Raw genomic sequence first — 12,542 nt, forward strand, 5'->3', positions numbered from 1 at the left:
TATCGTACGCGAAGTCTCACGGCTCACCGGAGACGTGTATTTATCCAGCACATACGATGCATTGTGTTTACGAAATCCTTTTTCAGCACTAAACACATATGTGTACTAAGATTCGTGCACAGTCATTACGCCGCAGATAGAAGCAGCCTAAGAGGAATAGCAGAGTCTGTGTTTACCCACACGTTCTTGATGTCATAGTAAAAGTGAGTTGCCAAAGACGTGAGAGAGCTAATGTAAGGCTACGCATGGCGTAGTTCCCTCGAAGAAAGCAGTAGTGCGTTTTACTTGGTACATATGAATTCAGCTCTTTCATACGTCACATGCCTCCACGGATATTCGTCTACTGGTAGCTCCGGCTTTCAGCCTGTGCAAAGAGCAGGCTACGAAATCTCCTCTCCGGAAGTCTCGTCACTCCAGCGGAGCCCCCCCAATTTTTAGAGGAATGTACACAAAAACGCAATATCGGTGAACCGAGTCGAGCACTTTCGTCACGAATACGAAATATTATTGCACTTGAATATATTCGTGGAAGAACTCGCTCGAAGCACACTCCGAAAAACGAGTTTTGCTGGCACTTGGCATCCAATTTTATCAGGACAAATGAAAAGATTCGAGCATACATTTTTCGAACAATCAGACTGCACTTTTTGCTAACCGTGCTAGAGGACGACGAAAATTGGCCTGGAAAATCCATCAGATTGAATGAGAGTTCGGAAAATATTTTCAGAAGAATGGAACAGTTTCAACGAACCACGAAAACCACCGTAGAAGCTGTGAAATAAAAGTTTTGGACAGTACATTTGACCCCTCCGAATGGTAGTTTTGCTGATCAGAAATCAACTCGAGACTCCACGAAAACTCGTCTAATGAATGCAAACTTTGAGACAATGAATCTTAAGAAAATTACAAACAAGAAAGTAAAGGAGACAAAAAATCACGGTCACCCAAAAATTCCCTTTGGCGAGCCTCAATGAATTTCTCTGAATTATTTTTACACCTTCCACGTTGCTTTTGAAATTGAAGTTGTCACGTTTTTTGTGGGTTCAAATTGATGTTTTCTATTGGATTTTCTAGTTACTGTAAATATCACTAGACAACGATAACGCGACGCGCTCCTGGCTCTGCGTCAATAAATCCAGAAGGAAATAAATTTCCAAAATTTCGAGATCATTTTTTCCTCGCATGGACTTCGATTCTCCGATAATTCTTTTTTCGATTTCGTAATAATTCTGAGAACAGATAATCCCAGGAAAAGCAGTTACTCGACGGTACGAATAAGCCGAATTCGTTGCTCACAGTGCGTGGCTCCGTTTGCTTTGGTGATCAATCATAGCACTCACAGCTATCAGATTCACTGTCAATCAAAATATTTGATCCTCGAATTTTCAAGATTTTTGAAATTCAGACAAAACGTACTGTTGACCCGACCTTACAAGGAATCAACGCAGCAACTTACGAAATCGTTTACCCTCGATTCAGCATCGCGAGAATCGAAAACATTTTCAAAAATGATCGGGCCCCTTTTTCAAGGTCGAGAGTGTCGGAACCCAATTGTCTTTTCGAATAAAATTCTCAGAGCGAAAAACTAACTTGGAGGATGAAGGGAAGAAATTTTCGCACGATCCATCCAGTGGACACTGACGTACTTTATCGAACTTGCCAAATCAAATTTCCTACACTTTGTTACAACGATTGAATCTCTTCTGACCTCGACTGATGTGATTTTCCGGCTCTGCGTTTTTCTGTCGTGGTAAAATCGTTTGTACCCTCGACAGTATTTACCTTCGTTAAAAATGTGATGCGAGCGTACGAGTGAACCGAAGCAAGTTTCGCTCGATGCAGCGAGCCTCGAGTGTCATTATTCCCGAATAACAACTTTGAGTTGGCAATAATTCGTGGGTGATCAAGAGATAATGAGTATTGACAAAAAGTCTTATTGACGAAAGAGGAAACATTAGCGTTCAATTTGTTGCCAATATGGTAGTTGTACGGAGGAGAGAACAATCAGTGAAATTAAAGTGGCGAAGTGAGAATTAGGCAACGCAGTTGTACCTGCATTCAAAGCGAGCGATAAAGATCGAGGGCGACGAAATAAATCTCGAGATAAGCCAAGTTACGCACAAATAGCATTGCAGAATGTGCGCTCGTCGTAGTTCTTTTTTCTCTCTTACGAGAGATAAATAAATTTTCAAAAGTGTTGTACACTTTTTCGTAACAACAAGAAAAAACAAATGTAGCCCTGAAATCGAGGAGGCTCGAGGAGGCTCGAGGACACGCGAGAACTTTTGTCCTCCCATTGGAAACTTTGCGAGCAGGTTTGCGGTGAGACGACACCGAGCAAAATCAATCGAGAGACGAGAGCACCGTCTCAATGTTCGACACTGTCGCGGCAGGTTGGACCGAGGCGAAGAGACTTGCGAACAGTCGACGCGCGGCTTCGCGACATCTGACGAAAGTTTTGCTATCAAAAACTTATTCGTCCAAAAGAGGTTTCCGAAGAGCAAGGACTTTCTCGAGAAAGATTCGGACCGGCTTGGGATTGGAGGGAAAGACGAGAGACAATGGCGACGAAACGCGAGTTGAGTCAACACTCCGCGTTTCATTTAGCGATTGAAAAAACTTCTCAAACCCTAATCTTCTTTGGAATACTTATAATTCATTCCTTTTACCCTGGGAAATAATGGCGCAACAAACACGCACCGAAAACCTTGCTGTGTTCGCTGCGCCACTGCTGCGAAATAATTGAAAAAATTCTCGTGGGAGGAGTACGCACTCGAGAACGCGTGTACACATCCAAAGAATAGTCAACCACATAGGTCTGTTTACCGGAACGAAACGCGCTTACCTCTCGGAGGCGAGTGGGAGGATGGATATAAGCCCATAGAAGAGGGATGATGACTATCAGTGTCTTCGCGCTCTTCACGCGAATACGAAGACGGGGCATAAACGCGAAGACAACATGTTCAAGGTACATTATTAAAACCGCGAGGGAAGAGCCGTGCCTTAATTCGGGATCGTTGAATGAGATTTGTAGCTCCCCGGAGGGAGGAGAATCGTTTCGAATTGAAAGTTTCTTATTAAAATAGTGACTCGATTACGTCGTGTTTGTGTTCGATCGGTTGAGAGAGTATTCACAAATTTATCAAGAAATTCGCCAAGATTTATGAACGCTTCTGGACCCAAAGTTGTATTTTTTTATACTTTTTTGTCCCCGCGGGCAGAAGAAAAAGCGAGATGAACTGCAGAGGCTTTTTTGTCGCAGTTTCCACAAATTCCGGCATTTATTCTTTTGACACGTGACAAGCGACGAGGAAATCGAGACTGAATATGTGCGAACGTACGTTCGCTTGTCTACTTATGACCTGGAAGTGGGGTTCATTAAATAAATTACGAGCATTTTATTTCCTCGGACATTTAGCATGCGCTCGTTTCATGTTGAATCGTACGAGTGAACGTCCACCGTTTCCGTGGAAGGAAGATCGCGAATTGTCAATAAAGTCGATTGAATGAAACTTTGGAGGATCGCCGAATCAACGGGATCGAGAAAGAAAATGTTTTTCGTGGGGAAAGCGATTTCACTGGTTTCATATTTCTCGCATTCTTTGCCCGGCTAGTCTCTCTCTCTCGCATATGTAAATTCCAGGTCACAGGTATTTTGAAGACTCGTGTTAACACGAACACGTCGATATTTGAGAGCATAAAACTGCAGAAACTCTGTCTGACGCAGGAATAAGTGCTTTTGTTTCAGAGTATTTGTGCTCACGTACTCTCCCGGTGCGTGTGTTAAGACAAACGAGCTTCCGTGTCGACGTTCGCGCCTGGAATACCCAGCGTGCAAAATCAGCAAAAAACGAATATTTCGCGTCATCACAATGACTCCGACAGTCCGATCGCGATCAATTGAAAAAGCTGAGGCTCTCCAAATTCACAAACTTCTGTTGTAGCAACACGCGTGACAATTTTTTCGAGCAGTTTATCATAATTAATGTCGTAATAAAAAAAATCGTTCGAAAGAGGATCAGGATTAGAACAGAGCTCCAGAGCTACAGGCTTATAGAAATAATAAACGTTACGTAAGTAGATCGCGTTGATGAAACGTGACTCGATGTCGTCCAACGTCAATTCGAACTGCTCGAGAAATGATATACTGAAAATTGTTTTTTCCCCCCTTTGAACAGTTGTTCGTTTCAATTAAAAGGGAATCAGATTGCAGGAGGTTTCACTTCTAATTGAATAGAGTCACGTTCCATCGTTCTGTTCGAATCGTGTACGAAACAAGGTCTATGAAAACGGAAAAGAAAGTTCTGGAGTCACATCGACCGAGGGATTTTTCGTCCACGATCCATGACGCTGTTCCGTTAAAATGTAACGATCGTTTGTCGCGCGATCCATCGAAATGAGCCCGACGATAAAATCGATATTTCGAAATACTTTTCATTGACGAAGTTTGGCTGAAAATTTCGCAGATCTCGAGTATTCTCGTTGCGAGCTGCGTGGCATGGAGCGGCGCAATCCTCATCGGTCACAACGGCGATCACGGCAATTATTATCCCGAATACGCCGGTTACGATGGTTTTGCATCGGCGAACGAATTCCTGAGTCACCACGTTTTACCGACTGTCGCTGTGCCGGTGCACTCGGTATCGGCCTCGCCGTACCACGCAGACGCCGCGATCGGTCACGAGCTCCATCACGCCCATGCGCTCGAGGAACATCACGATCATCATGAGCACCACGCCGGCGGTGACGATCACGATTATTACGTGAGTTTCTCTCGCCAATTTATTCAATCTTATTTCGCAATCCAGTAATACACGGAGTAACGTACACGATCGTTCATTCGTGAAGAAATGCAGCTGAAGATGGAATTAAATATTTAGAGTTACAGCACTTTATAAAGCTGTTAGCAAACCGAATTGCTGGACACGAGAAATAGCGCGGCAAGCGTGGCTCCGTTAAATTATTACTCAGATTAAATGTCCCCCCTTAACAGAGAATTAAATTAAACCCTCGACGTTATAATTCAGTTCTAACGAATGTGTACGCGGCATGAAATCAAATTGCTGGCCACGAACGATTGCAGCCGTCACTCGATATTTTCGCACAATGATTTTGTTGAAATTTCACGAAACGTTGGATCGTGCAACGAAACCAGTGGACACGAAGCCTCCTCCATTCGTCATTGTTCTGTCGTGCGACTTTATTCGCGTTTCCATATTACATGAATTATGTTAAACCATGTGAACTATATGCAATAGTTCCGACCCGGTTACTTCGCTGGCAAAACATCATCATCGAGGACAAATAATGGACACTCGAAATCTTCCACTCGGTTTCTTCCCTTCGTTTTATGCTACGTGAATTATTGTCCTAACGGAAAATGACAGGACGGCGTAGAGCGAAGAATCTACGCTACCGGGACCCTAGAAATTGCGACACTTTCAGGTGTGAATTCACGTTGGAGCGATTCGTTTGAATTTTAGCCAACAGCGATATTTTTGACGATTCTAATTTCGGAGGGGAGCTAAACTCAAATCACGGTATTGATTTAATCACCAGAAAAGTTATTTTTCCACGAATCATTCGATCAACCATGAAAACTCGATTGGAGAGAGGAAAGATTTTTTCTAATTTCGGAGGGGAGCTAAACTCAAATCACGGTATTGATTTAATCACCAGAAAAGTTATTTTTCCACGAATCATTCGATCAACCATGAAAACTCGATTGGAGAGAGGAAAGATTTTTTTCTAAATAAAAATTCTTTGAAAAATCAACATTTTACATTTTTTCTGTTTCATTGGACAGTCTCATCCCAAATACACCTTCAATTATGGAGTGCACGATCCTCACACCGGCGATGTGAAGACGCAGCACGAAGTCCGCGACGGTGACGTCGTACACGGTTCCTACAGCGTGAACGAGCCCGACGGAAGTGTGAGGATAGTCGAGTACACGGCCGACGATCACAACGGTTTCAACGCCGTTGTGAAAAAAGTGGGACCAGCGGTGCATCCGCCGCCGGTACCGATCGCCAAGTACGTTCATCAGTCGCCGGAGTATTACGGATACGAGTTCGACAAGCATCATTATGCTTAATAAAAAAAAGTAGTAAAATTGGAGATGAGAAATAGAAAAAAGCGGAAATACTTTAAGTTGGGAAAAGTCAACGAAATTTTTTCGTCGATCGAATCAATTCTTTTTTTTTTTTTTTTTGGTTTTTTTTCACGAACTTATTGAGTGTACGAATCGCCCTCTTGGCCTGATCGTGCCCTCGGACTCGTTTCAAACAATGTGAAACTCGAGTACTCGACACGTCACGCAAAATTTCTCGATCGAACGAGCGCTCGGTAGAATAATCGCCTTGAAATACTTCACGGTTTTGAGAGAGCTCGAAATGAAACAATCGCACGGATAACGGGAATGCAAAGAAACGTCGAAACCGTCCAACAACATTTTATTGAAACGAAGACAAACAAGAGAGCCTGGGGACGAAGAGAATCATTTCGTGACGCTGTAATTTGTATTTTTATATTAAATTATAAGAATATGAGAACGGAGCTGCGTGCAATTTATTTCCCGAGCCCCGTTTCAGCTATCGGCTTCACTTATTGGACTAAGGTTATGGAATTTACGAAACGCGGAGTTTATCGATTGCGTTCGCTCTGCTATTCCTCCGCGACCTTTCCCAAGTCGGGGAGCACCGAACGCGTGCTCAAAACGGGAAAAAGTGCAACGGACAAGAAACGAGACGCGTACGCGAGATTCTGTTCGGGATTAACGAGAATTCTGGAATCTTACATTTCCTGAGCAAACCTCGTTTGCAAAATAAGCGAAATTGCGCTCCGTTCCAGAGGAACTTTCATCCGAAGCGCATAATACTATCTCACATTTCATGCTTAATGCTTTCGTGTGATAGCGAATTTGAGAAATATAATGGCGGGATGAGTGGAAATATGATGAAGAGAAACCGCCAAGAGCAGCAAACAAACCGTTTCGGATTTATCGCTGCATTGTTCGACGAAGTACATGTTGCGTTCTTTTTTTTATAAAAGAATTTTAATATTCTCGTTAACGAGATTTCTTGTTAATTTAGAGAAGAAAAGAGCTCTAACTGTGCACGGATAGCACGAGGTTTCACTGAGATTTCCTCCGCGATTGTAAGAGCCTCCAGAGTCGGAGAGAAAAAGAGGAAGAGAAAACGTCGCTTGCACGAGACTTTTTCTGCCATCTTCCCCCATAGCCTTGCCGCATTCGTGTCGCGTACGGACGTTGATGGCACTCGACATAATTACGCGCAGATATTGCAAAGCAAATATTGGTCGAAAAATGTGACAAATTGTTGACGACGAGCACAAAAGTGATACAATTTGTTATATTGTACGACCGACATTTGCTTCGCATCATATTTGTGCTGGTCTTCCTCTGGAGAAGGACAAACTTGACGTCAAAGGGAAAAGAATTTAGTGGGATTGTCCAGCAATCATTATGCTAAAAAGTGCCTTAAAGTAGATGGATGAGTATTCCCTATCCAGATTACGCTATGATATTTTTTGTAGGTAAAAATGAATATGTACTGGATGGATTTGCAAAATTTGGGACGCTAGTTCCAGGTAGTTTAGCAGCGAATTAATTATCGAATATCGACTTTTCTCTGACTCTCATCACTCTCGCACACGAAAATCGTACGCGCGTGAAAAGTAATTGAATTTTTCCATTAGTTAGGTCAAAGGTTTCGCAATAAAATCGATCGTTGTATTTCGTGGACATTGAAGAATACAAAAATTGAGTGAAATTTGAAAATTGACTGAAATATTAAAAAATATCTGGATGAAAAAATATCTATAGAGGACAAATGGATTGGTAACGTTTGGCAACGCTGCACACAATGTATGTTCACATGTGACGGATGAGTTCGACCTTTTGGTGATATTTTGCCTTTCGTTTGCTTCGCCACGTTTTTTTCTCAACTTTTACAAAACGACCATTTTTATCCCGACAAACTTTTGTATCGTTTCCTCCACTGCAATACTACTTTGGACGTTAAGCACTCTTTGAAGCTTATAAAATTCGTAAGCAAAACTACTGACAGCGTGACAGTGACAGCAGCGGCAACTGTTGCACCACGCTAGTCACGATGAACTCTCAAAACGTGTTTTTTATAATAAAATTATATGAAACTGTTGGTTCTCTATCGATTATATTTCTCAGACAATAAAATTATTATTTTAAAGTGAGTTTCGTATTATGAAGTTTTCGAAAAATATTGTTGGTGCAAGATCACGTCACCGTTGTCAATCTACCTTAACAGGGAGTGGAATTAATCGAAAATCACCGAAAATAATCGTGTTTGCAGCCAATTCGATCGCAGCTCACAGAACAAATGAATTGATTTGCAACTTATTTGATCTTAGAATTAAAAAAAAAGGGATAATCGGAGCAATTCCATTTCACAGTAGATGAAATGACCCAACACTCCAAATCCTTCGAGTACGAAACTCCCAATCGAACAGAGTGAAGGAGAAGGAAAGCAAAAAGAAAAAGGTGTCATCGACCTTGGCAAGAAGCCTTCGCGGAGGGCAAAAAAGAATCTGGCGATATCGTGGCAGCAGGCTAACTTGGAGTATAATTTCCCATTATCTCGACACCCACTGAATTTTCCAAGTAATAAGCGTCCCTCGATAATTGGCAATTGTCCTTGCTGGATTTAGAAAGACGACTGGCTCGGGCGCCAATGTCGTCGAACTGTCAAATAATGTACCGTGACCAAAGTCTCCTTCCGACCATATAAATTCCCACGATCGATCGAATGAGTAATCACTCGAGTCAAGTTCCTCGAGAAATAACGACATGGACAAGGTACGTTTGTAAGATTATTGTTTGACCCTCGTTCTCATATGTGTAACACACGTGACTCAACATCGTCACAAGGCTCGATCCCACCGCATTATTAATTATGAATGAGCGATTCAGCATGCATCATCGTCTTGTTTTCATAATCAAGCAACTTGCTGTACTCCTCGTGGCTTTTGCCATCACGGATGCTGTTTACATCGACTATAAGAGTCCTTATGGAAACGTTTACACTGACGAATCAATCGGTGCTCCACTGGTCGCTATTCCTGTTCAGGGCGCTGATTATTCCGGATATTACAGCAACGACGAACACTCCCACGACCACTACGTGAGTCCAAATGATTGAGTCATAAGGAACTAACGAGATTTTGACGATTCGATCTCCGATCCTGCAACCAACTTTCAATTCAAAATTATTATTGATTCTTGGCTTCGATAAATTCGCAATAAAATCGTGTCACGATGAAATTGCTGGAATGTTGTTTCAAGGGAAAGCTCGAGATTTGGCGAGAGAAAAAAATATTTGAAAAATACGTGGGGCTTTTCCGAGGAATTTGACATCGAAATTATTCGTTTTTCAAAAACATTGTTTTTTCAGGCTCATCCGCAATACTCGTTCAATTATGGAGTCAACGATCCGCACACCGGCGATGTGAAAAGTCAGGAGGAAGTGAGAGACGGCGACGTCGTCAAAGGCTCGTATTCCGTGAACGAACCGGACGGTACGATTCGCGTGGTCGAATACACGGCTGACGATCACAACGGTTTCAACGCGGTCGTTAAAAAAATTGGCCACGCCGTGCATCCTGCTCCGATTCCCATTGCGCATTACCCAAACGTTGGACCGGCGTATTACGGACACGATCTTTACGAGGGTCATTATTGAATGAATTTCAATCGAATTATCAACGACTCGACGTGGGGCGAGCGAGGAATTGGATCATTTAAATAAACCTCCGGAATCCAATAATGTTGCACGACTTTTTATGTCACTTCGCGTCGATCGAACTAGTGGAAAAATCCATTTAAATTCGAACGTCGATGTTTCTTAATGATAAAATAAATACGAAAATGTACATTTTTCAATTCTCGTAGATCGAATTTCCCTTTTTTCTTCCCCTTCGTTCCTTCCGGACAGTTTTTGTAAGCTTGCCACAAAACTGGAACGTTTCCACCAAGATCCGGAGCGAAAATGAAATTTTTTAATTGACACGAATTGATTACGTTGGACGAAAATTCAGTAGATTCAAGAAATTTCTGTTCAATAGCGAAAATTTGCTTTGGTCAACCGTTTGTTTGTTCGACTCCGATGAAACGACTCGATGAATCATCAACTTGTTTGTGCAAACTATTCAGTTACTTTGACGAATATTTGTCTAAATATAAAACATCAAATATTCGTTAATCCGAACGATTAGCGTTTACCTCATTTCGATATTTCGTTGCATTAGCAACGAACATTTTTTCCTACTTTATTTTCATTTCTCAACGCTCTGCTTTGATGTTTGCTGCGCGAGAACGTCGCGTTTCCACGTGTTTAATTACGATGCGATATGTATAATAAACGTGATTCGAACGATGTCAAGTTCTCGGTTCTCATGCTACTGCAGTTGGGATCGCATCCTTCCTCGTTCATCTTCCCAAGTATGGTTATTACAATAATTGTGTAATATCGCGTTTAAAGTTATCCGCAAACGGGGGAGACAATGCAGCGTGCGCTCGGCACAAATCTTGAATAACACTTTTCATCGTTCATATTTGATTGTTTCATGCTGATTATACTCTCGGGCCTCCGGAGCGAGTTATGAATGAACGATGAGTTAGCAACGATTTGTCGGAGAGGTTCTCGCGCCGACGCGCCTCAATCTTAAGTACGTTCGTCGTCGCAACGCGTGTGTTTACGACGTGCAATTATGCGGGCGTTTATGGAAATTCTTATGTAAACATAAATGTGAGATTTTCATTAAAATTTTCAAACGAAAGATTCACAAAGATACGATTAAAGTGATAAAGAGACTCGCTAATTTCACACTAATTTTCTTTTCGAATTTCCTTTTTATTTACCATGCAAATTTTACGTAGTTTTTCTTTCCTACAATAACGATAAACGATCATTTCAAGGAATATATTAAATTTCGTTGAAACAAAAGGTTTGGTAAAAAAAAATCTTCCGTTTTGTCCCTTTTTATGGCCAAGTCCCGTCGAGCCTCTTGGCCATAAACTTAGAGGAAAATAGGCTTTTTTTATCCGCTTCGAATTTGCGTCTTTATTGCATTTTTCTCTCCTTTTTATTGGCTCGTCGCTGTAAAACGATTCGTAAGAATTTCATCGCTGCTCGATTCAGTATTTTCCTCGGTCCGTGCCGTATCGGATCGACGCCAAAAATATTTTATTCATAAAGCGTAAAAATGAAGGAAAGTTTGTATGAAAACAGAGAATATCGTAAAAAACGCGAACGTCCTAAAAAACATTGAATCGACTCATTCCAGTGCTGCCTGATCGAAAGAAATTCGATCCCTGACTTGCTATTTGATCAATCAAATTACGAGAAATTTACAAGGCGACCAATTCCAATGAATTATTTCTTATTCTCGTACATTTCAAAGTAAGTACGTAAAAGTTGTGATTAATTATTAGGCAGGTGCGAAGTTTGAGCGTTCGCTAGGACGCCCTTTGACTCCGTAACTCGAATTCCCAGTTGCAGTAAAGCTCAGACGGAGTCAAGCTTTCGGAGGTGGATGACTTTAATGTCCTGTCGAGAACAGGATTGACAGAACGTAACGAGATCCCGTTAGTCCCTGGAGTGTTGTGACTGGAGCTGGCGAAGCCAAAGCTTCGAAACTCTGTCTCTCGATCGTCACGCATGGACGTTTCTGTGCGTTCATTTTTTCCTTCGTCTGAAAAGGTGACCCTCGTCGCCTTTTCGTCACGCTGACCTCGAGCGATTGAGCGTTGGCTAATGCGATACAAAAAGGTACGAATTGTCGGTTCCAATTATCGGGAGCTTTCGCTCTACGACGGAGTGTGGGAAAATCACTTTTGAGTGTCGACGAGAATCGGAGCAGGAGAAGAAACGTTTTTTCAAACGAAAAACCTTTCGACTGATCTACCAAATCTTAACAACCCGAAAAATGAGGGGAAAAGAGAAAAGTGAAGCAAGCAAAGGCCTGAAAATGCGTTCGAACGTTCTCGATAACGTATGAAAAAAAAGATTGCTCCACCGTGCGACTGGGTGGGTCGAATGCCTCGTATGAAAAACAAACAATTTGAATGAGCGAAGTATTGCGAGGCCACCGATCGCTTTGAACGTGAGATCTCACACGAAAGTTGACCAAGAAAATGTGCTATACGTACGCATAACCGGACGATATTCGGCCCAGAAACAGTGTTTTTTCGAGGTTCGATCGTCGAATCGAGGGAGGGGGAACGCTTTCATGCGGTCACGCTACTTTTTCTTCCTCGTAGATCTCACGCCTCGAGTACACACGGGCACGTGTCTGCGTGTACGTAGAAATACTTAATTCGTCCTTCGATGCGACGATGGGGCGTGTTGGCTCGAGAGGCGCGGTTAACAGCGATAATGACTCGATCTCGCACGTATTTTACATTCGGTAACGCGCCCGCTCGCTCGAGTTTCAACGAAAATAATGAGAAACGAAAGAAAAAAGGGAGCGCAGGGAACAAATGT

The 12,542-nt window shown here is 42.3% G+C and overlaps 3 protein-coding genes across 5 annotated transcripts in view; 2 read left to right on the forward strand and 1 right to left on the reverse strand.

Moving 5' to 3' along the window:
• Nucleotides 1-12,542, reverse strand: part of CDase (neutral ceramidase) — a 43,240-nt gene that overhangs the window by 18,177 nt on the left and 12,521 nt on the right. The gene's annotated exons all lie outside the window — the stretch shown is intronic.
• LOC122407345 (cuticle protein 19-like) lies at nt 2,868-6,558 on the forward strand. The gene is made up of 3 exons (XM_043413504.1): nt 2,868-2,968; nt 4,467-4,763; nt 5,807-6,558. The coding sequence occupies exons 1-3, from the start codon at nt 2,960-2,962 to the stop codon at nt 6,095-6,097; spliced, it is 597 nt and encodes a 198-aa protein (XP_043269439.1). The 5' UTR covers nt 2,868-2,959; the 3' UTR covers nt 6,098-6,558.
• On the forward strand, nt 8,530-9,948 carry LOC122407348 (cuticle protein 8-like). The gene is made up of 3 exons (XM_043413506.1): nt 8,530-8,857; nt 9,003-9,182; nt 9,453-9,948. The coding sequence occupies exons 1-3, from the start codon at nt 8,849-8,851 to the stop codon at nt 9,738-9,740; spliced, it is 477 nt and encodes a 158-aa protein (XP_043269441.1). The 5' UTR covers nt 8,530-8,848; the 3' UTR covers nt 9,741-9,948.

This window comes from Venturia canescens, chromosome 2 (assembly GCF_019457755.1).
Source record: "Venturia canescens isolate UGA chromosome 2, ASM1945775v1, whole genome shotgun sequence".
Classification (NCBI taxonomy): Eukaryota; Metazoa; Arthropoda; class Insecta; order Hymenoptera; family Ichneumonidae; genus Venturia; species Venturia canescens.

Coding starts and splice junctions, on each gene's coding strand:
- LOC122407345 (XM_043413504.1), top strand. Junction 4,764..5,806: donor GTGACGATCACGATTATTAC/GTGAGTTTCTCT, acceptor TTCATTGGACAG/TCTCATCCCAAATACACCTT.
- LOC122407348 (XM_043413506.1), top strand. Junction 9,183..9,452: donor AACACTCCCACGACCACTAC/GTGAGTCCAAAT, acceptor TTGTTTTTTCAG/GCTCATCCGCAATACTCGTT.